The sequence below is a fragment of the Acromyrmex echinatior genome, chromosome 2, assembly GCF_024713525.1.
Source record: "Acromyrmex echinatior isolate Ae372 chromosome 2, ASM2471352v2, whole genome shotgun sequence".
NCBI lineage: Eukaryota > Metazoa > Arthropoda > Insecta > Hymenoptera > Formicidae > Acromyrmex > Acromyrmex echinatior.
This window is the reverse complement of record NC_141853.1, coordinates 1,417,030-1,440,033: the sequence shown is the minus strand read 5'-3', so window position 1 is coordinate 1,440,033 and position 23,004 is coordinate 1,417,030. Positions and strand designations below refer to the sequence as shown.

The 23,004-nt window shown below is 35.8% G+C and overlaps 1 protein-coding gene across 2 annotated transcripts; it reads right to left on the bottom strand.

Annotated features, from left to right (window-relative positions):
- Positions 1-9,565: 9,565 nt before the first annotated feature.
- LOC147910387 (uncharacterized) lies at positions 9,566-22,791 on the bottom strand. 2 transcript variants are annotated; one of them, XR_015544200.1, is made up of 3 exons: positions 22,590-22,791; positions 18,526-22,352; positions 9,566-10,664 (listed from the first exon to the last, which is right to left on the bottom strand). XR_015544200.1 is itself a non-coding variant. In XM_087403289.1 (2 exons), exon 2 carries the CDS (start codon positions 22,172-22,174, stop codon positions 20,900-20,902), a length of 1,275 nt encoding a protein of 424 aa, XP_087259415.1. In that variant the 5' UTR covers positions 22,175-22,352; positions 22,590-22,791; the 3' UTR covers positions 18,421-20,899. The 2 variants fall into 2 exon arrangements, 1 of the variants encoding a protein (XP_087259415.1); XM_087403289.1 differs by lacking the exon at positions 9,566-10,664 and having other exon boundaries at positions 18,421-22,352.
- Positions 22,792-23,004: the final 213 nt, after the last annotated feature.

Here is a 23,004-nt window from a genome sequence, read left to right as displayed (position 1 = left end):
ATATGCATTTCTCTGAGCGGTCTTATACAGGGTGTCTCTTAAGATGGGTCGGGGCCACATTGGGGATGGGAGCGGCGACGACGGCGGCGCGCAAGGAGGGGGAAGAAACTTCGTTGCCGCTCGAGCGTGGGCCGTCCTACGAATTCGCGCAGCGCGACTTAACCGCATATTGGCTTAGACATTTCTTTTTTTTAATTCGAAAACTACAGCGAATATCTCAAAATGGTATAAGAATTTTTTGTTCCCTTTGATCCATTCTCCATCCTCAATGTGGCCCCGACCCATCTTAAGAGACACCCTGTATATAGGCTGGGCGAATTTAGAAATTTTCATAAATTAATAACTCGTTAACTAATGCGAAAAATGCAAAATGGTAGAGAACTTTTCAGTTTAGTTCATTCTGTGTCTATACGAGAGTTTTGTTATTAATTATCACCTTGTATACATGTGTATATCACGCACGCACGCACGCACGCACGCACAAGTATCCCCCAAAGCATATTTGCGACAATATGGTCGTGTGTAGCGGATTGATTCAAAAAGAATTCTGTACTATTTTGTATTTTTCGCAATAATTAAAATTAATTTTTAAAAAATAAGCAGAATAAGCGTGTATCTGCTGTATTTTTTCAAAATTTTTTCAGAATTTTGTATCAACTTTTTAGTATTGCATTTTCTTATTTTTACCAACATAAGGAAATGCGATTAAAAAATTCTAAAAAATTTTTAGAGCTCTATGAGAAGAAAATAAACAATTTTCTCTTATAGTTTTTCTGTAAAGTTAATAGTATTTAAGTAAAAAATTATTGAAGACTAATTATTGAAGAGCAATTTTTAGCAATTAATATCTTGTTAACTATTGCGAAAATTTCAAAATGGTAGACTTTTCTTCTCGATTCCATTCTGCCCTGTGCAAAAGATTGATCGTTACTTTTAGAATATCCTGTATATATATATATATATATATATTTTTTTTTACTTAATATAATTTCTCTAATTCTGCATATAAAGGTATTAAGATAACTCTATCAAAAAATCAATATAATTTATGAGATTTTATACTCTTTCATTGTATATTCTTGTAGCTTATCTTGAAAGCTCTAAAAACACTATAACAAAATTTTTTTATTAAATACTTTTCGAGTTATGAGGCTTGGAAGTTACAGTATCCGACGTTATTCAAGCTGTTCGATTGATGGCTAAAATCTCTTGAGTATTGTTCAGGATTATGATATGAATAACATTTGTCAAGATCTTTTGTTATGGTGTTTTGAAGATCTCTCAAGATAAGTTACAAGAATATGCAATAAAAAAATGGAAGTTTTTATTTAAAAAAATCAATGTGACTTTGACCTGACCTTGGCGATGCCGTGACGTTCAAGATTACAATAATATTGCTATCTGATGTATTCTTTAAAAGTTTCTACTTGAAACATTTTTTGTTAAAAGGCAAAGGAAAAAAGATATTTGCAGTAGGACATTAAAATGACCCATTCTGTATACAGGATTTTCGATAAAGACAATGCTTGAGGCCATACCGTCTAAAGTTTGCGCACTTAGGTGCAGTTGCATTTTCTGTTGTATTACGTGAACGCACGAACTTTAGGCGGTATGACTTGACAATTTTAACTCTTCGTGGTGACTGAGGATCCAGGGGATCTCTAAAAGTGAAGCTTTATATTTCTAAGATCTTTTTTTTTAAATGGGACTTAAACTGCCATTTATCCAAAGTTCAATATACCCTTTTTATGTCTTCGGCTGTATATTGTTTCTTGGACGTCAGTCTTTGCGATTTTTTTTAAATATGTTAAAATTAAAAACTTTAAAAAGCCCCTGCATTTCCATATTCTACAATGCTTAAAGTATATTCAGTAATTTTTGTCATTTTAAAGAACAAAAGTCATAAGATGGCAATCAATTAAAATATCGAGGTCATTTTGTCTCCTGTGTGATCAACATAAAATTCTCAGGAGGTGTGACCACGAAGGGTTAAGTGCTTATTAAAACTATTAAAGCCTCAACATTTTTGAATTTTCGAATAAAATTCCGAAGGTGAACTCCCCGATTTTCTTGTCGATTGACTTACTACTGTATTTTGATGCCCTGATTACGAATATAATAATGATAATTGTCGATAAAGTCATTTTCAAGGTAAAATATTTAAGAAACGATTTTTTTCACATTTTTTCGCACGTTTCGCGTGAAAAGTTGTGCGTTTCTAAACGGGGAAGGGGAGAAGTGGGATGGGAATCGCTTCGCGTGGAAATCATGCGCCCCTAAGCAGGGGAGGATGTGAGATGAGTTTCGCTTCGCGCGCGCGCGTACGTGTGTACTATATATACATATATATATATATATATATATACATACACACATATGTGTATATATATATATATATATACACACACATGTGTGCATATGTGTATATATATATATATTTTTTTTTGTGCGCGTATGCGTCGCGTGAGCGTGTGTAGGTGTGTAAGGTGGGGTATTTTAATCTTTCCAGTATTCGTATATCTTAGAAATTAAGAAATAAAGGAAAAGTTTCATGTAAAAGTTGTAGATTTTCTTGGTGGAAAGAAGATGGAAATGACAAATTTTGTGTATGAGGCATTACTAAGGTCAAGTCAAGGTCAACATAAATAGGAACCACTATTTTTTATTGCATATTTTTGTAGCTGAAGACAAGGCGTTTCCAAAACACTAATAAAATATTTTTTTGTTAAGCACTTTTCGAGTTATAAAACTTGAGTTTAGTTTACTGTACTGCTGACATTATCATTATATAAGGTGTATCATATGAAGGTTAGTAATCGAATTTAATCTGATGTATATACGTATGCACATAGAGGAGAGAAAGGGGAATCAAAGATATACACATCCTGCTCTTGTTTCTATTCATTACCTGAACTATGTTTGATGATCAATTCCAAGATCAGTTCCAGGTCGACTGGCATTTTTCCGTGTTAACATTACTCAGGATGAACGATGTAGACGTAACAGGGAGTTCAAATCTTTATGCTTGATTTACATGAGTCTTCTTGCTTCTCAATAAAATATTCCAAACAGTCGATCAAAAAGTATAATTTTTTCCCTCTCCCATATATGCACGTACGCACATACGCACATACGCACACAATAAATTAAAGCCGAGTGAGTATCCTCCACGTTATACTTTGAATAACGCTAATGTCAGCAATATAGTAATTGTCAAGTTTTATGACTTGAAGAGTGATTAGTGATTAGTGATTAGAAGTTAATGAAAAAATACTTTATTATAGTGTGGATATCTGTACGAAAATGATGGTCGTATCCATTAAGGAGGCCTAACTCGAAGCTTTTTAGTCGATTGCAGCGTTTCGTCTCAATCCTACACTACTACACTCATCAGTAAGATGATGTAGGACCTGCCTTAGACGCCTAGAATAAATTTAGATTGATATTCTATTTAAAGGGAATTCGCGTGGCTGCGATGCTCACGCGAATTCGAGCGAGTCCCGTTGGACGAATCGCCACAATAGTGTTTTAAAAGCATTTCGACTTCAGCTAAGAATGTGCAATAAAAAATAATGGTTCTTATTTAAAAAATTCATGTTGATCTTGACTTGACTTTGGTAATGCCCCATATATAAAATCTGTTATTTTCACATTTTTTTCTCCAAGAAAACCTATAACTTTTATGTAAAATTTTTTCCTATATCTTTTCCTGTATCTTAGTTTCTGAGAATATCCTGGCACGATTAAATATTCCTTTCTGCACACACATACACACACATATACACAGACACACACACAGACAATACATATACACAACATATGCACAATCGTATTTCTTGATACAATGGACATAAAACAATCGTGATGTTTCACGTCCCCATTTTCATTAAATTGTCATGATTTTTACTAATTATTAATCAGACATAAAAAAGAGAATGCTTTGTGTATTATAATAAAAATTTTTTTATGTATCATACGTATCATATGTATCATGAATATCAAGAATCATGTTTTAATGATCTTGTTGACTCAATATATTAATGTAAAAAGGATATGAAAGAATCATAACACTTTCTTTTTTTATGTAAATTCTCATAAAGTATTATTAATAATATTATCCTCTCCTTATTCTTTGTTTCTGTAAATAATATTTGTGCTCGATCAACATAGATCAATCAAAGTAAAAAAAAGATTCTTTTTTTAGGTCCTTCCTTTTTTTAGATTTTTCTGTCTTTCCGATCGAGAAGAAAGAAATATTTTCTAATGGAAAGATGTGTCCTATGAAGACATGTCAATTGTCATTATATTAATCACATAGCGGATTACAAATATTGTAGCGGAACACAGAGACTAAGTATAGGGATGTAACATATTATTATACAAAATGTCTAAATAAAGTATTAACGGCAATGACGGATATTAATATTTGTATCAGATCAGGCATATTATAATTTATATTATAATATAAAGTAAATTTATTGTTATATTATATGTAAACAGTATTTATATATCATATTTTTTACATAGAGTTATATATTAACATTGATTATGTATAATAGAAGCAAAGATAAATGTATTTAACGAGTGCATTGAATAAGAAATAAGTGTTCAGTAGCTACAATAGATTTCACACAGATTCGAACAAACTGTGCGGCTCAAATAGTTGGCGAAATAAAAATTAATGAATCAATAAGTTTCAAATTTAATTTCTGACATATATTTTCCTCATTGTTTCCATGCAATATAAAAAACTTATATTAAATAAATTATTGCATTAAAGATGTTCGATAGGTATATATATATATATATATATATATATATATATATATATGTCAAGTACAATTTTGGAACGGTGGGTAACCGACTTGACGAAGAATGCCTCTAATATATGTTATATATATATATTGAAATAATAAATGATGTAGTGAAGAGTCATGTTATTTAATTACAAATTTGTTTTATATAACATTAATATACTGTTTTCATATTATAAAGACATTTGCATAATAATATACTGAGAATGTATTGAAACTGGATGCTATGCTTACATTTCTTGGAAAATTGACATTGCGATGTATATACAGTAACTAAAAATGAATCGATTGTAAATATAAATGTGCCAAGTATATGTTCTTGTGATTAATGAAATTAATAATTAAGATAAAATACATACAAGAAAATAAATGTAAAATAGAATCATTAAATTACGAAAAACAACGAATTATTATGTCTCCAGTATCTAATTGTATTTCGATTATAAAATAGATAGAATCAAAAACATCATTTATCTCGACTGTCCAACGCAGTTTATTTATACGTGGATAAAAATTATGCATACTTATGCTTACATACAATATATAATATTAAAATAAAAATGTTGATATTTATTTAGTTTTAATATTTACTAATATTATATTAACATTTCATGTAAGTTAAACAACAATGTTTAAAAAATAATGTAATTTTTTTTATTCTACATACTCGTTGTTTATTAAGATTCTATTTCATTCATTTAAGAATTGAGATTGACATGTGTTAATAGTGACCTAACAAATACATGATGCACGATAAATTATTTACAAAAATTTTGTAATTAATAATTTTTTAATTAGTTTTAAGTTATCATTTTATTATCAAAGATCTGCATTAGGAGCAATCGGAAAGCACGGAATATGTCCGTATCATTGATAAGAACGAATAGGCAATTCAAATTTTATTTACGTACGAAACGAAGATTTTTAAACTTATATGTATTGACAAAGTATTCTTTATCCTTTTCTATGATTATTGTTAAGATTAAGCATTAAACAATTACGATTAATATTATCGATTTTATGACAATACTTAATGTATGTGTAATAATTAATATAAGTAATCCATAATACATTATATATACCGCTGCTGATATATCAGAAATTGTCAATTTCGACAATATTCGTGATATAATCAATAAAATTTACAGTCGATAATATAAATTGCTATACATGCTCCAAAACTTGAATAATTTTCTGATATCATTCGAAAATGTTTGAAAAACGTCTAAAAGGTGTCTTTTGGAAAAATCTTAAAGATGTCTAGTTCAAAACGTCTTTTGGATGTCTTTCAGACATGCATGTTCTTTGAGTATATTCTTACATACAATATATACATTTTTATTGCACTAAATGTTAAGTAAGGCTAGACCGGATTGAATATTGCGCTACGCGGACACTAAGTATCTATATAACAATACAGAATATAAATAGCATGAGAGGCAGTAAAGCAGCTCAAATCGGTAAGTATAATAATATGATTAATGATAGGTATGTCAAATTTCTCTCTAATTATCTACAGATATCTACAAATTATTTACAAATATTATTTGATAATCACTTGCATTCTTTAATTTTATTTATCCATACAGAGTAACAATTTTTTATTTAATAGCATTTCGCCGATGATAATAACATGAAAATAGTAATTCGTGCTATTGACTGGATGACGGTTTTAGTTATTACTTTTATGTCTTCACAAAAGATAGCGATAGCGTTAACTTTTCTAAACTGATTGAGTTTACTTTGTCAACTTCATCCTTGATTTTATTTAAGAATGGCGCGTTTTTATTTTAAAGCTATTATTAGAACTTGTGTTATGTGTCATGACATATGTCATATGTCATGTGTGTCAGTAATAACCAACTCACATTTGACAAAATCAGTGCTAGCAATCAACCAGGGATCCGGATCAAAAGGTTTTTTCGGTTTAATAAAATATTAAATAAATATTCCGGTCTCAGTTTCGGTTTTTTTTTTATTAGTAAAGAAAACCGAAAGCATAAAAAAATTATGGTTTTTTAACGGTTATATATATATATATATATATATATATATATATAAAATAAAAAAAAAATATATATATATATATATATGCATACATATATACATGAATATTTTGTAACTATAGCACAGAACGTATTAAGTCGCTAAGACGTATTAAATGTTAAATTTTTATGTGTGAATGTTTTTTCAATGTTGAATTTTTGTTGATTTTCCTATATTGATTACCAATGTTGCTACAAAGTTGAAACAATGTTAAACACGTAATTATTAATGTCGTTTATTCGAGAGTAGTGTGCGATATCACTTGTAAATGGACGTGGCGGAGTAATTTTCTCGTATTGAAAAATTATATAAGATAGAAATGACGCGTAGTATTATGAGATTCTTCATCTATATTTTAATAAAATAATTTTTAAAAGGTGATCCAAGGGTACTAAGATAAAAGCGAATAAAACGTATTTTGTAAATGTTTAATTTTGTGTAAAAATTAATTATAGAAACCTAATATGTTGGAAGTTTATATGAGTCCCTAATAGTTGGGAGTTTTATTTTATTTTATTGAATAAATATTGAATCAATATTTTCGAATATTAAATTGCAATGTCTGTAAGATGTTACTTCAATGAACACAGAATGTTTTTGCAATAGTTTTTTAACAATGTTATAATTCAACATTGAGATATGGATTTAATATTAATAACGCAACATCATAACGTTTTTTCATGATAGAATATTAATATTAGGGGCATATTTTTTACGCAAAGCGAAGTATATAACTTTATTTAAACATTTTTGACATTAAACTTTTTTATCAGTGAAAATTTATTTAAGGTCATTCATTTGACGCCATAGTATTTTCGTCAAAATTTATTGCAATCGGATGTGGGAATCGTTTTCGGAAGCTTATTCTATATATAGAAACCCACACACCACACCACTTCCAAATTGTGGTTAAAAGTTGTAATAATGTATAGAACGTTAAATACAACATATTTGAAAATGTTATATTATTGAAGATTGTTATAATAATGTTGTAATGTAGTAATGATATTTTGCTTACTGGGATTATATCAATTTAAGAGAATGATAGAGTTATCAACGGAACGCATTTCGTATTTTTCCATTCATTTCGTTTTTCTTATATAAAATATTTTTCTCTAGAATAAAAGAAGAAATGCAAATAGCTGTGGGAATTAATTACCTGTATAAAAAAATCTATATAAAAGAACAAAAAATTATAAATTACAGCTTTTATATTTTTTAATATTACGGGAATATTCTAAAGACGTATATGTAGAGGAAAGCCCCTATTATGAGAGAGGCGCCTAATATGAGTTAGCAGCGTTTCTGCTAAACTAATAAACTATCTATTGATTCCACTATGAATTTATTGTTTTTGGATTGAAAACTATTTAATGGAAAATTTATTATTAGATCGTGCCTATAGTCTATTGTAAAAAAAGATTTTAGAATTTGATTGTCTTCAAGTTTCATTAAAATGAGATGACGTTTAAATACTTGTTCATTACTTAATAAAAGTAAATATACGGCAATAAATTCTTCATGTAGTGTTAAAGTAAGATCGTACTAATAGAAAAATACGGGATATGTTGAATTGCTTAATTGCAGAAGTTAGATTTTATGATTGTAAAATCGTGGAAATTGTAATATGAGATATCTAGGGTATTTCTAATATAAAATAATTTATGCTTCTATGTCATAGTGAAAATTGTTGCTAAATAACAAATGTCATTGTACAATAATAAAAAGGACAACCAGAATGAACATTGAGTGCCGATCCTTGGTTCCAGGTATCTGAAGACAATTTTTTTTTCTAAATCTTTCTAACAGTTTAATAAAATAATACATAAAAGAATAGTCACTAAAGAATTATAATCTCAAATCTTATAAAAGCTGTTCCAATAATCATAATCAGTTACTGGCATACGCGGAAAGCAACATCTCGAATAAAAATATCATGTACATGCCATGTTTGTACATGCCATAGTATTTTCAATAACTGCTTGATAAGCGAATTTCGTACGAGTATTTATATGAAGAGGATACAGTTTGGATCCTTTATATTAAATGAAAGATATTTTTTCATAATTTTTCCAATGTTCCAACATTTCATATATCGAATAAAAGGGAAGGAGCGGTACCTTTGTTTTAGTTACTCATAGCGAAATAAGTACAATGGCTTTATGCCAAAAACCGCGAGTGGCAATCTCATAAATGCGATTGGTCGTTGATGTTAGCCCGACCTAGATGATATCTGATTGGAGTAGAGCTCGTAGCTCTCATTCTGTAGTTTCCGCGGACGATTCGAAAATCGCAAACGAAACCGCAGAGCATGAAACGTCGTGGGTGAACTTGGAGACTGCTCGCGAAACCTGATAAGCCGAGTGCAATATTTTTCGTAGATGTATCTAGGACGTGGCTTGAAATCGTATTTCTGCCTCGGCGCTTCGATTTTTATATTTCGTGTAATGAAATGCGACTCAGGATATATCTATTTGATTTGCTATTTAATAAGTTTGTTGTCTTTTATTTTGTACTCTTCTGTACTCGAAAAGTAATAAAGCAGATACTTTTTATACAGAATGAAAAAAATGATAAATATAAAGAAATTATACATATTTAATTTTTCTCTACTAAAGTGCAATTTATCTATAAGGAAATTAATATGATATTAATAGAATTAATATGATATTAATAGAATTAATGATAAAAAAATACAAAATATAAACTTGGGAAGGAATTTATTTATGAATATCTAAATTTATAATATCTATTTTAGAATATAGACAAATATAAATTAAGAAATATTACATCTATATATTTTATCAATTTCGATGTTGCATTAAATTATCACAATACATATTATTTTCCGTCATATTAATATTAGTAGATTAGCAAAGCAAAAAGTGAGAGAGAAAGAGAGAGAGAGAGAGAGAGAGAGAGAGAGAGAGAGAGAGAGAGAGAGAGAGAAAATTATGTTTTACAAAAAGATTTCTTATTGAGACGATTATTTGATGAGGTTTCAGCCTGCTTGTGAAATCGAGTATAATTCTTAAAAATGTATAGTCAATATATCGCCATGCTAACTATATACTTAATTATACCAGGCCTGTGGCTATCTGACTTAATTAACTCAATTATTTGTTCTATATAGTCTCGGGGCTTATTTGAAAATAAGAAGCGTTCGAACGAAGCGTAGTTGTACGACTTTATCAATTTCAATTACATCCAAAATTAGTCAATAGTAAACTTGTGCATTTTTTTCTCGAAATTCAAAAATTACTTTGTTTTCTAGAATTAATATAAATAACTTTTAGATAAATTTGCAACAGCTTGATCTTTTCACATCTGAAACACTTTGACTCTTTTAGTTAATAACTGGATAACCAAAAATAGTATTCACCTTATAGTACGTTATAGCATTTGCTGATATCTTAAAAAACATCAAAATGAAATTTTATATGCATAATGTTTTCCGAAATATCTCGATATCTTTGCGGTTGCATCGTCGCGGTTACGTGTCATATTTTCCAACCTTTCTCCCATGTTCGTTTCTATCGCGATATTATCGCAAAAACATTTCGCTCCAAATATTTCGGAAAAAAGATGTCACAGGAAAAGTGGCGGATAAGCGACGGTGGAGACGGTTACGAGAAGCATCTTAACGAAATTCCGCTCGCACTTGGATGCATGGCCTGGCAAAGTGACACTCCTCCGACGAGTAATCGAGTTATTCGACGTCTTACCGAGCCCTCTTCTCGTCCTGCCATCTCTCACAAGATCGCTTGCCAGCACTGCTCGCCGATTTGCTGATTACTCCACGAACTATAATAAAAAAGAATTCGATGGATGGGGAGGACAAACGAACGCGAGTCACGAAGCTGAAATGCACACACACACACACACAAAATTTGCACACACTATACTTTTATCTAATGTTATTACTCTTCTCTTATTTTTTGATTATAATTATTATTATCTCTGTACGTATTATTTATTTAATAGAATAGATATTTTGATAATGTTTATATTCCAAATGCAATTCAGGTATTTACTTTTATAGGAAACATGTAAGTTTCTTTCAAGAATTACATATTGAACCGCGACAGAGAAACAAAATTTAGGAATTGTCTCTCAAAACAAATTTCATCTAAGTTCCTTATTTGAACCACAATCGCAAATATAATGAGTATCAAATTAATTCTTAAAATTTATTTACAAATAATTGTGTTATCTTAAGTTAAATTCTCTTTCTCTCTCTCTCTCTCTCTCTCTCTCTCTCTCTCAGCAAAAACTAAAGTACTGATTTTAAACATGAGTATTAATAAATCCCTCCTTTTTCTGTTTATATAATTAGAAAATCTCGGAAAAATTATTTTTAATGGCAATAAATTAAAAATTTCGAAATTAAGAAATCATATTTTACAGAGAACCTCTACGATTTTTTTCATGTTCACGTGGGTTATATTAATTATTTATGATGTTTATCGACGACGTGAGCAAGACATGTCTTATCTTTATCACTGTGGATGGCTTCGCTAATTGGACAAATCTTTTCATCAATCGTATGGCCGAGCATTGAATTGCCAATTATTAATATTATCGCGCTTCGTAAAAATGGAAATCTTTAAAAATCTTTTAATTTTAAACACTTTAAATACAAAGTACAATAATACAAAACTTCAACATTTTGAATACAAAATACAAAAATGTAATAAAATGTTTAAAATCTAATATGAGAAATAATTCTTCAATTCTTTCAATTTCAATGACAATGTGTAAACTTTGAATATAACGATATTGATCATTCTCCACTTCCACACACATCTTTTATATCTCAACGTAAAAAGATTCTTTCATAAGAAAAAATTCAGAAGTCTCTGTGCGATGAAACGAAAAAATTCGATGTAAGTAACTTTGGCGTTTGCTGTGTTCTATTTTGAGTCGGCTCGAAGATATTCGGGTTAGATATTCGCGTTGTTTTTAACAATTACAGAATCTGTAGGACTGCTAGAAGGAGAGGGAGGAGAAGGAGGAGGAGGAGGAGGAGGAGGATAGAAGGACGAGCTGGGGCGGAGGTTTAGTGGTAGGAGGAGCGGTTGGCTTTGCAATGCGGCTCGGCCAATATTTCAAACGGCCAGACATTCGGAAAGAATTGACAAGGTACGCGCGGCGTTCTCTCCTTTCGCAAAACAACCCTTTCGTCCGCAGGCCAGGCTGGCGTCGCGGCGCATTCCTGGGAGAGCGAGGGGGGCGTCAGAGGAACCCCGCCGGCGGCCATCTTGTTGTTTGTGCAACCGCCGTCGGCCGTCACACTCGCACTCATCGCACGGCGCCACCCTCCATCGTGTCCCATTGGCGCGTTTAATCACCAACAACTGGCTAACGTCGAAAAGCGGATTAATCCTTAAGGATAATTGGAAGAGAATCGCGTCCCGATTGTATTTATGCGGAAAAATAGGGGGAGAGAGAGAAAGTGGAGGAGGAGGGGGAGGAGGTGGTGGACGGGTAAGGGAAAAAAGAGCTAGTCGTTGGTAACGCGCCAAGTTTCCCCTATTTTTTGTTTCTAAATGCGCGTGTGCAAATACAGAAATAATAAGAATGGGCTTTCTCTGTGGCAAGACAGGCCACTGCTGATTCTGCAAGCCGTATAAGAATTGAAATAAATTTTTAATTACGATTCCAACTTTTTCATACAGTTACAACGTTATTATAACGCGGTAATGAATTAAAGATAAGAATAAATTATTATTTTGGTTAACAAATAGTGGTAATTTTTTTTTAATTTATAACAATCTAATTGTAGCAATAAAATAAGTTACATGATCTATTTGGAGGATTTTGGCTTTCGGACGTCGAAGACTAAACGTATCTTTTCTATCCGTAGATCCTTTTTTCCGAGAGAAGGAAAGGGTGAAGCGACTGCATTTTGCAGGAGCAATACTCGCGTTTTTTGTTCGTGCAATGCGAAAAAATATTTTCGTGTCATGCCAGAATTGTTTTCGTGATCGCGTGCGGATTTAACGTTAAATGTCCTTGGGCGTGAAAGCGCTCGCTTTTAACGCGTCGAGTATAGCCTGCGACTCATAAATCCAGCCGCGTCGATTTGAATCGTCCGGTAGTACGATAGAGGATGCCGATAGAGCCTTCGATAGAAGGCGACGGGTCAATAACCCCGGTGTACCCACAGCTTTTTCCATACCCGCGAAATGGATGTGGAGGCTCGTTGCGGGCGGCAGCCGAAATGCGCAAGTATTCCTTCGGCGGAGATGATCGAGTTTCGCCGCAATTGAAATTGATATTGATATTTTTTTGCGCGCTGCCGTCGCCGCTACGGCGCGACGCGTGCGAATAACGCTCGTGAGAAAAATTTTCATTAGAATGCGTTGTTAAATGTTCGATAGGTAAAAATATTCAATATTTTTATAATTCTACGTTTGATGAATTATACCTTTCCACTCGTGATCCTCTCTCTCTGTGTGTGTGCGCGCGCGCGCGCGTGTGTGTGTGTGTGTGTGTGTGTGTTCCTAATTTTTAAAAGTAAATTATTAAGTTTCAGCTTTCGCACACAGATATTATTAACAACATGATGCATTTTTTATAAAGAATCTAACATTTTTTCTAAATATTTTTAATAATTTTTTTAACAATCTATTTTAACATAAATTTATTTGTAACTGAGTATTTTATAGACAAGTAATATTTATAATAATTTTAGTTTTAATTGACAATATCTTATCTTTGGAGAGAAAGTAACATTTTTACAGCTTTAATAGCTTTAATTGATCTTTCTTTATATGAAATACAGATATGTTGTAAGATAAAATATATATATGATCGCATCTAGCCACCTGACGCTCCATTTCAAGATATTATAAAGTCTTATATCGGTTCGTTTTGGTCAGCAACGAGCAGATTTAATAATACAATTGAAACTGGGGGAGAAAAGGGCCACGTATTATATTTCGGAAATTCCAATAGTGAATCTTGTTAAAGGTATTAGAAGTGGTGGGATTTAGTAAAGCAGTATCGACTCGGAGCAATTTCATATTTAGTGATCGGTTTCCTCGACAACATCGGCACGCGATGTTACATAACATAAAATCGACTAATACACATAGCATGAACTGTGAAAAATTTAAATTGAACATAAGTTTAAATTACAGAAATTAGTACAAGTTTTTTTATCGTATCATAATTAAATTATTGTTAAATTCTCATATCATATACATGAAATTGTAAAAAGGTGAAAACGAAAACAACGTTACGTCCTTTCGTATAACAAAGGCAATGGGATTACGTTTTTGTTCTGATTGGGAGTGGTGGAACAACACAAAAGACGTGTTCCAAGACTCCGTCATTCGGTTGTTCGCCGATCGCTGAAGCGAAACGGGAAAAATTTACCTTTATGGTGTAGACAATGTAGACGAAATCTCTTTCTTTTCCTCTTTCTCCCTCCCTCCCTCCCTCTCTCTCTCTCTCTCTCTCTCTCTCTCTCTCTCGTAAACTCGCGAAAGTCCGATACCGTACGATAGTCCGGAACTCGTAGAAACGAACGCGGAAACAGAATGCGGAAGAAGAAAAGGAAACACTCGCTCTCTTGAGGATCGAGTGAGAGACGACGACGAAGGAAGGAGCAGGTTTGAGAAAGGGTTGAGAATATCGCTAGGGTGGGCTCCGATACGGCGCTTTGAAACTTTTCCACTTTAACAATTATGAGCCGGAATTGAATACAGCTTGGTCCGATTGTGAGTTCGATTCGCTCGATTTGCTGTCCTTATCGCTATCAGCCACCTTCATAAATAACACACGCGATCTCTTGCGAGTTTGGAATGATAGCGTTCTCTCAATCGAAGCTCGATCAGATTCACGACTCTTCTTTCTTGTTCGGCGTCTACTCAACGCACTATACGTCCCGTTGCATTTATGAAATTTAATACGAACGAACGGCATTGAAATTGAAAGATTGTTGAAGTAGATTGTCGGTAGATTGAAAAGATGGTTGAGGCATTGACCGTCGTAGTGCGTCGATAATGTGGAATACCCGAGCTTTGAAAATGAGAATAGCAAATATGTAACGAATAAAATTGATATTGAACGACTGATAACATCATGTAATAGATCATGAAGTAGATATCCAATGACTTATAGATATAAGATACGTATAGTAGGATATAGTAGAACGAAATTGGCTGAGAATAATTGAAATACGTAGATCAGAATGTAGATTATAAAAACAGATTAATAACATATATAAAATAAGAACAAAATTGCACGGCGGATGCCAAGAATAGTTGCACAAAATTTTCTTTAATGTTGTAAAGGCGTTACCGTTAGATGTGTACAAAAAAATTAATTAGATCTGTGAATAATTGTTTGATAAATTAATTAAATCTAATTATCGTTTCTAATTGTTATAATGATATTTTTACGTTAAAAATTATAATAGTTAATTGCTCATGGTGTAATTTACATTTGGTGGATTTTTTATGTCTATGGGGAGATAAAGTTACATCCTGGTCAGTCCAAAAGTCACGGACCCCGAAAACTGCAGTGAAACGAATTCGAAAATTGCATTTGAAAGTTGCCGAAGGTTCCGTCAAGTCTCGCCAAGCGAGTTTGAGTCTTCGAGACTGAAGTTCGGCCTGAAGCTTGTTTGTTTGCGACAGTAGGGAAAAGACTAAAGTTAGAGGAATAGCGAGAAATCGCTACGAAGTCGCGAAAGGTGGATGAAAAGAGATCGAGAAGGATACGAGAGGGAAGAAGTGAAAAAGGAGGAAGGGCAACCCTTCTAACTGATGCAAAAACGTCGGGAATCGTCGCAAAAGTTAAACAAACGACAGTGACAGTCGTCCGTTTCCGCTTCACGCTCGCCACGAGAAAAGTTTCTTTCAAACTGCGTTTTTGCTATTCACATTGCAGCATAATCGTTCCAATTCGACATTATCGCCGAAGCGAGTTAAATAAAAGCGATTCTTCGCCGTGCTTAATCCTTTCAACGCCTGAAAGTGAATCAATCCTCAAAATTAGACGCAAAACGAAAGTCAAACCGCTATTATCTGACGATTAAAACAAATTCAATTGAGAAATTCAATTCTCGCGGTAAATTTACTTTGCTTGGCTCGAAATTTTTCCAAAAAAAAAAATCTCAACGAGGATTAGCGGCTGCTATTTTCGCATAAAATGGGATCAAGCGGGATTATACGTAAGATTATGTGTAAGCAAAATTATATGCGTCGTCGTACGCGTTGCATTTTTTTCCGAGTCTTTGATCCGACGTCCTGAAGTAAATCCGCGATACCTAATAAAGCCGCATTTTTGGCGAGCGTGCATCGCGTCCCGTCCCGTTTTAACGGCCAAGCCCGAAAGCTCCTGATAGTGGCTTAGCCAGGATCCGCCAGTCAGTCGACGGATTAAGGTATCTCTCGGCGGCCGTGCGTAATCTCTCCCCGCCACCGGACATTTTCGCCACCCAAATCGTTTATCGTCTCCACGCTCCCGTTACGTTGACCGTTTGAAACCGTTGAACGCACTATCGTATAACGGCGCACGCTTTCGCATCGTCATATTTCTCCTTTATCCCGCCTATCCCCGCTCCAAAACAGGCTCTTTCGTGCACGAAATTACTCATACGCCGAAATGCACCGATTTTCGTTTTTTTTCCCTGTCTTTCTTTTTTTCTACCCATATCGAAGGATTTATCCGTGTCGATTGCTTTCACCATTGAAGGCACCATTACGTGTATAAGTATACCTGTACATGTATCTTTGATTTATTAGTTTGCAATATATTTAGTTCAAAATAATATAACTAAAGTTAATAACAGAAAGACACACAGATTGGAAAAGTTATGATTTTATTTCATTTTATTTTTATATAATATTTGAAGATAATATTATTCATGATTGATGAAATTTTAAATAAATTCTATACGATTGTGGGAATAAAAGCATACACACTTGATCATTACACTACTCATACGCATTAATTTCAGAACAGTGTTCTGATATTTATATACTTTTTTATTCACTGCTTCAATTTTACTAGTCTTCGTTTTGGAAATAAATGATATACAATAATCTTATGAAAATATGTTGGTTTTAGAGTTTTCAAAGATCTAAAATATATTATGTGAAGTATATATAGTGCTAACAGATTCAATTACTTTTATCATTATCTTTAATTCGTTTAGAGAATAAGTAATTTTGATCACGTCATTTTACCTCTGTCTTTATTTGAGACGTAAAACCATACCACTACTACTAATATTCTTTGATACCTTTGATGATATGTAGAACCAGCGGTTTGACATTAACGCGGTAGGACCTTTACTTAAAAGGACCTGCGGAATATCACGTCATCGTGACATTTCCGGCATGAGAACGCAACTTTTCCCGACGGTGCGATTATGTATCGACGACGATACCCGACGACGCCCAGCGTCGGGGTTGTTTTATGGCGCGTCTCGCGTTCTCGGCTTACCCACGAAGACGTTCCTCTTCTTCGTCTATGTCGGCAAGACTGAAGGATGGAGAGGATGCGCATGCGGGGAGGGATGTATCGGGAGCGATATCGCGGGGGGATGAGTGCGGCTGCTTCTTGCCGAGTTGACGATAAACTTTCGTACAAGTTAAATACGAGCGGGATGAAGATGCATTACTCGAGCGCGTCCCTCGCTAGCGGTGGACGCCAGTAAATTGAAGGGAGATTCGGCCCCGGAAAATTGAAAGGAAGCGAATGGACGAAACGAGTTTCGCCATTTCTTTGTGCAACAACGATTCAAAGAGAATTCCTCTCGCTTCGTTGTATAGTCGCAAATCTTTTCTCTAAAATCTCGGATTGTATCCCAATTCTGCACTCTTAACGATAGTTTATACCTACAATATTATATCTACTGTCGCTGTGCTTTTTATCATATATAATACATCTGTGCGACAATATAATTAATGGTATTAATGCTATTGTTAAGGCCCAATTTTTCATTTTCATTTTCTAACCAAAGGTTAACTTATTTTAGTTAACTTTTGGTTAGATTTAGCTTGATGATAACGTTTTAAAATATAAAATTATAAAATTAATATAATGTTTTATATAAAAAGAAGATATGTTTTCATCAATTATTACTGTTTTAATTTTAATCATTAAAAAGAAATTTATTTATTTTATGTACAAAAACATCTTGCAAACTTCTCTTTGAGTAAGAGGTCTATCTTTTATAGTCTCATTATCGTGAAAGATATACAGTGAAGAAGATTAATGATTCGATTATAAATATAATAAAAGTCAAAGTATCATAATCAGTATTCAGAGTCTTCAGTCAGTTTTTTATTATCTGATTAACTTGGTTTAGACTTAACTTTATTTAACTTGATGACAATGTAAAAATTGTATTTTTTTAGCTATAGTCAATCACTAAATTGATTGTTTTGTGCGAGTAATTTTTAAAGTTATCACACTACAAAATTATTAGTTTAGTGAATCATAGCTAGAAAAACACTGTGCGGGAATGCACCGCGCGGAAAGATTCGAGTGAGAGAACGGCACACGGTTGATATGATACACGACAGTAAAGAGAACTCCGTTTCTTTGTAATTTAACAAAAGAATTTTCTTTAATATGCACAGTTACAAATTCAGAAAATATAATTAATTAAATATTAGATTAACAGAATATTAAATGCGGTCACCTTTTCCAAATTGTATTTGGAATCGCGGTGATGGAAAATCTCGGCGATTTTCTCGGCACTTCTCGAAAAGATCTGTCTTATAGCGGTTTTCACTAAGCGGTTAGCACGGCGGTTTTACGAAACGATATAGTAGCGAGACTATGACTCTAAGAACTCTAAGAAGGAGGAACGGCGAGATCGAAGCATTTATTGCTTTCGGCCTGGGCTTTCTTCTTGGGAGAAATCCAATAAAATTTTGCCACAATCGTAATTATTACGTGGCATTGGTTGTACAAAATTGATTGGTGCTTTGGATTCTTTTCTAACGACGTTCAACGTAACAGTCATGCGCGACAGAAAATCCGTACGTGGGATTGGTGACAGCGCGTGACGTATTCGTCGGAGCGCGGCGCTCGCGTGCGCGAATTGAATTGTTCTAGAACTTTCGATTGTCCGTTGCCGGTGCCTGTTTGCGTGTACCGAATTGTTTTGAAAAGACGAAAGAACGACGAATTCCTGACTTTGGCGAGGCTTAAGGTCAGGCTCGAGATGAAATCACGAGCTCGCCTTGTGCGTGCGTTCAATAACAATTACTGTCGGTCGATCGAAAGAGTTCTTACTTTTTTTTCCCGAATTACCGATCTCAAACATTCCCGCCCGCCTCGTCATCTCCGTGACGATATATGTATAAAAGTTACCTCGGGCGATGCTTGTTTGATCGAGAGCGATTACTGGCTGCAAATTTCTTTTAAGAGTGCGAACATTTGATTTACGCGGTAAATCATTTCGTTGTACTTGCTGTTCCGAACTTTTAACCTGAGTACTCGTGTACGACACAGCATGTCGGAGCACACGTACTTGCGTAAGTGCGATGCGATGAACGCATTGAGATTACAATAAAACTGTAAACACGTAAGATAAGCGATACAATACAAGGAATCCGTGGAAGAGCTTGAACCGTGAACGAGAGTTACATGATAAAATACAATTGAAGCAATGATTCACGAACGTGCAGGCGATCAATTCAAGCTCTCCTTTACATTCGATGCATTAGCGTGCGAAAGAATCTTCTGCGCGGTAGCATCTTCTGGCAATAGAACTAATTTGACTAAAGGACGAATTAATTCGGATGAGGCAGTTTTGACTGTGACCACTCGCACTACGCCGTCGTCTCCAGGATGTAGCTGCGTGATCCGTGCCAGTGGCCACTTATTTGGCGGTGAGAGCTCGGAACGAATGATGCATAGCGATCCAATGCGTGGTGGCAAAGCGTTCTTGGTCCATTTCGGTCTGGTAGCCAGAGTGTGTAAGTATTCACGTGACCATCTCTGCCAGAAGTGGTCTCGCATCCGCTGGACAAGTTGCCACCTGGAAAGCAAATTTTCCTTCTTGTCCGACAAGGAAGGTTCAGGAATGGCCAGCAGTGGTGCCCCGATGAGCAGGTGACTCACCGGACCTTGTACGCTGCGATCCGTTGAAGACGACCCTGAGCTTCGTAGTGGTGCTGGATTCTCGAAGGACGCCGTGATGTGGAAGGTAGTACCGATCTTCGCTAGAATTCGGAGGTTCTTTGCGCCAATTCCATGTGACCTTGGTCCTCGTATTCCTTCAGGAAGGCGCAGTAGAGATCGCCGAATCGTACGTCTCTCTCACAGCGTCGCTCCATGGCGATTAAGAATCATTCAGCAGATCTTCGCGTCTCAACCAGCGTCGTCGGCGGAGATGCAAAAGATAGTCGCACTATGTATCGTCCTTCGGCAGTGCGTTGGTGCTGCAGCGCGAAAATGTCTTCATTGCTGCTCTTTTGGCGTGAGTGCGACGGGAGCGGGCACCTCTCGTTCCTGCTCCCAGAAGCGGTGCACAAGTTCGGCTAGCTCATGATCTGTGGTGCACTGAAGCGAGTGGCGCTGTGCTGAGTTGGTTATTTAGTCGCAACTTCCAGATAGGATCCAGCCGAGCAGTGTCTTTTGAGCGATAGGCGCTTGGGGGCTTCCTTTGCGAAGACCATCCTGGAGCATCCTGCTCCATGATTGAGCATACTTCCGCTCCAAAAAGTAGCTCAATAGAGTCGTTTGCTGCGTAGTCCGGATCAACCAATTGGAGCTCCTTTAAGTGTGGCCACTCCATTCTGATCCTTGCGTGAGAGCCTTGGTAAAGCGAAAGACGTGGCAGAATAAAGGCTCCGACGGTGAAGTCGGTCCCTGTGGTTAACGAGGTCACCTTGAGCGTCACCTTTCCCCTGCTGAGCTCGAAGTTTTTGCCGCTGATGCCGATGACTTCGATTGCGGATCGAGAGCGTGGCAGGCGTGGGCGCTGGACCAGAGCCTCGGAAATCAAAGAAATTTCCGAACCTTGGGCGATGACCACGCGTGCGGTATGCCGATTGCCGTGACGATCAGCGATGGAAACTCGCGCAGTTGCGAGCAAAATAGCCTTGTGGTCGTTGTCGCGCCGACAGTGAGCTGACCTCTTGAGGTTTCGGTGAAACGTACGCGTCGTGTAACATTGAGTGATGACGAGACTTGCACGTGGAACACGTCCTCGTCGACTGGCACTTCGCGAATGTATGAGAGCCGAGGCAGTTGAAGCACAGCCTGTGAGTTTCGGCGACGGCCTTGCGGTCGACAGCGGATTTCTTCTTGAATTCTTCACACACCATCACGTGGTGCTTACCCTTGCATAGGACGCATTGTGAAGATTCGGTGTATTTCTTGACGTGATGCGACTTGGCAGATCGCGACGGGTTGTCGGAGACCTTGAGCGATTTTGCTTTGGCGGCTTTGAGAATACGTGCCCTTTTGTTTATGAAGTTCATCAGCTCTTTAAGAGTGGGCACGTCGCTCGAGGCGCTTGAGAGTGACTCCCACTCCAGGCGAGTTCTTGGATCGAAGAGCTCGACGACAAGATGATTTAGTAGATCGAAGCCATGAGAGCCGATAGGTCTGTCGATGCTCTCCCGGCCGTTGACTACCCTGGTCACGGCGTTGAAGATGCGGTTGAGCTCCTCCTCAGTTTCGCTCTTCATCTTAGCCACGGCGGTAAACTTGGAGAAATTGGAGCGTGATAACTCTCTCTTATTTTCGTACTGCTCGCTCAGCAGCTCCCATGCGCGTGGATAGTTGTCTCCGGTCACTGCTAACGGTCGAATCAGTTCCTCAGCAGGACCCTCCAGATAAATTTTCAGGTAATGAAATTTCTCGATTGCTGAGATTGATGAATTGTCTCCCACAATGGATTGGAAGAGGTCTCGGAATGTAGGCCAGTCTTCGAATTCGCCAGAGAAAGAATTAATCTTGAGGTGAGGCAGCGACGGTTTTCCGGAAGACTCATTACCTTCTGTTTTGGAAGCTGAACTCGGTTCCTTCGCCTTGAGTTTCCGAACATAGTCGAGAAGGAGACTTCGTTGCGTGATGTACGTCACTCTCGCTGAGTTAGCGACTCTGGTCGAGTTGTATTCGCTCTCCTTGAATGCATCTTCAAGATGCTCTATGATGAGCTCATGCTGAGCCTCAAATTTCGCCCACAATCCATCCAGAAGACCGACGAATGTCTCGGCGGCTGCCAGCGTAATGTTCGCTGCGCCGAGCTCTTCCAGATCTGATACTGACTGAGCCATGCGATCGCGAAGGTCGTTTTGCTTCGTCAGCAAATTCTGCAGTTTCTTACCCATCACTCACTCTTTCTTTTCAGCACTAGCAAACTGAACGCGATGCACTCGACACTGCGGATGCTGGCGAGTATCCGGCTCGGAGGACCAGAAATGTGCAGGAATGCACCGCGCGGAAAGATTCGAGTGAGAGAACGGCACACGGTTGATATGATACACGACAGTAAAGAGAACTCCGTTTCTTTGTAATTTAACAAAAGAATTTTCTTTAATATGCACAGTTACAAATTCAGAAAATATAATTAATTAAATATTATTAGGTGTTGGAATTAATTCGTAGCGTTTTTTAATGAAAGAATGTTATTTATTTCACATGAGCATTAAAAAATACATTAATGAAAGTACTTCCCATCACTTGTAAAACGCTACGAATTAATTCCAACACCTAATAGATTAACAGAATATTAAATGCGGTCACCTTTTCCAAATTGTATTTGGAATCGCGGTGATGGAAAATCTCGGTGATTTTCTCGGCACTTCTCGAAAAGATCTGTCTTATAGCGGTTTTTACTAAGCGGTTAGCACGGCGGTTTTACGAAACGATATATTAGCGAGACTATGACTCTAAGAAGGAGGAACGGCGAGATCGAAGCATTTATTGCTTTCGGCCTGGGCTTTCTTCTTGGGAGAAATCCAATAAAATTTTGCCACAATCGTAATTATTACGTGGCATTGGTTGTACAAAATTGATTGGCGCTTTGGATTCTTTTTTAACGACGTTCAACGTAACAGTCATGCGCGACAGAAAATCCATACGTGGGATTGGTGACATATTCGCGTGACGTATTCGTCGGAGCGCGGCGCTCGCGTGCGCGAATTGAATTGTTCTAGAA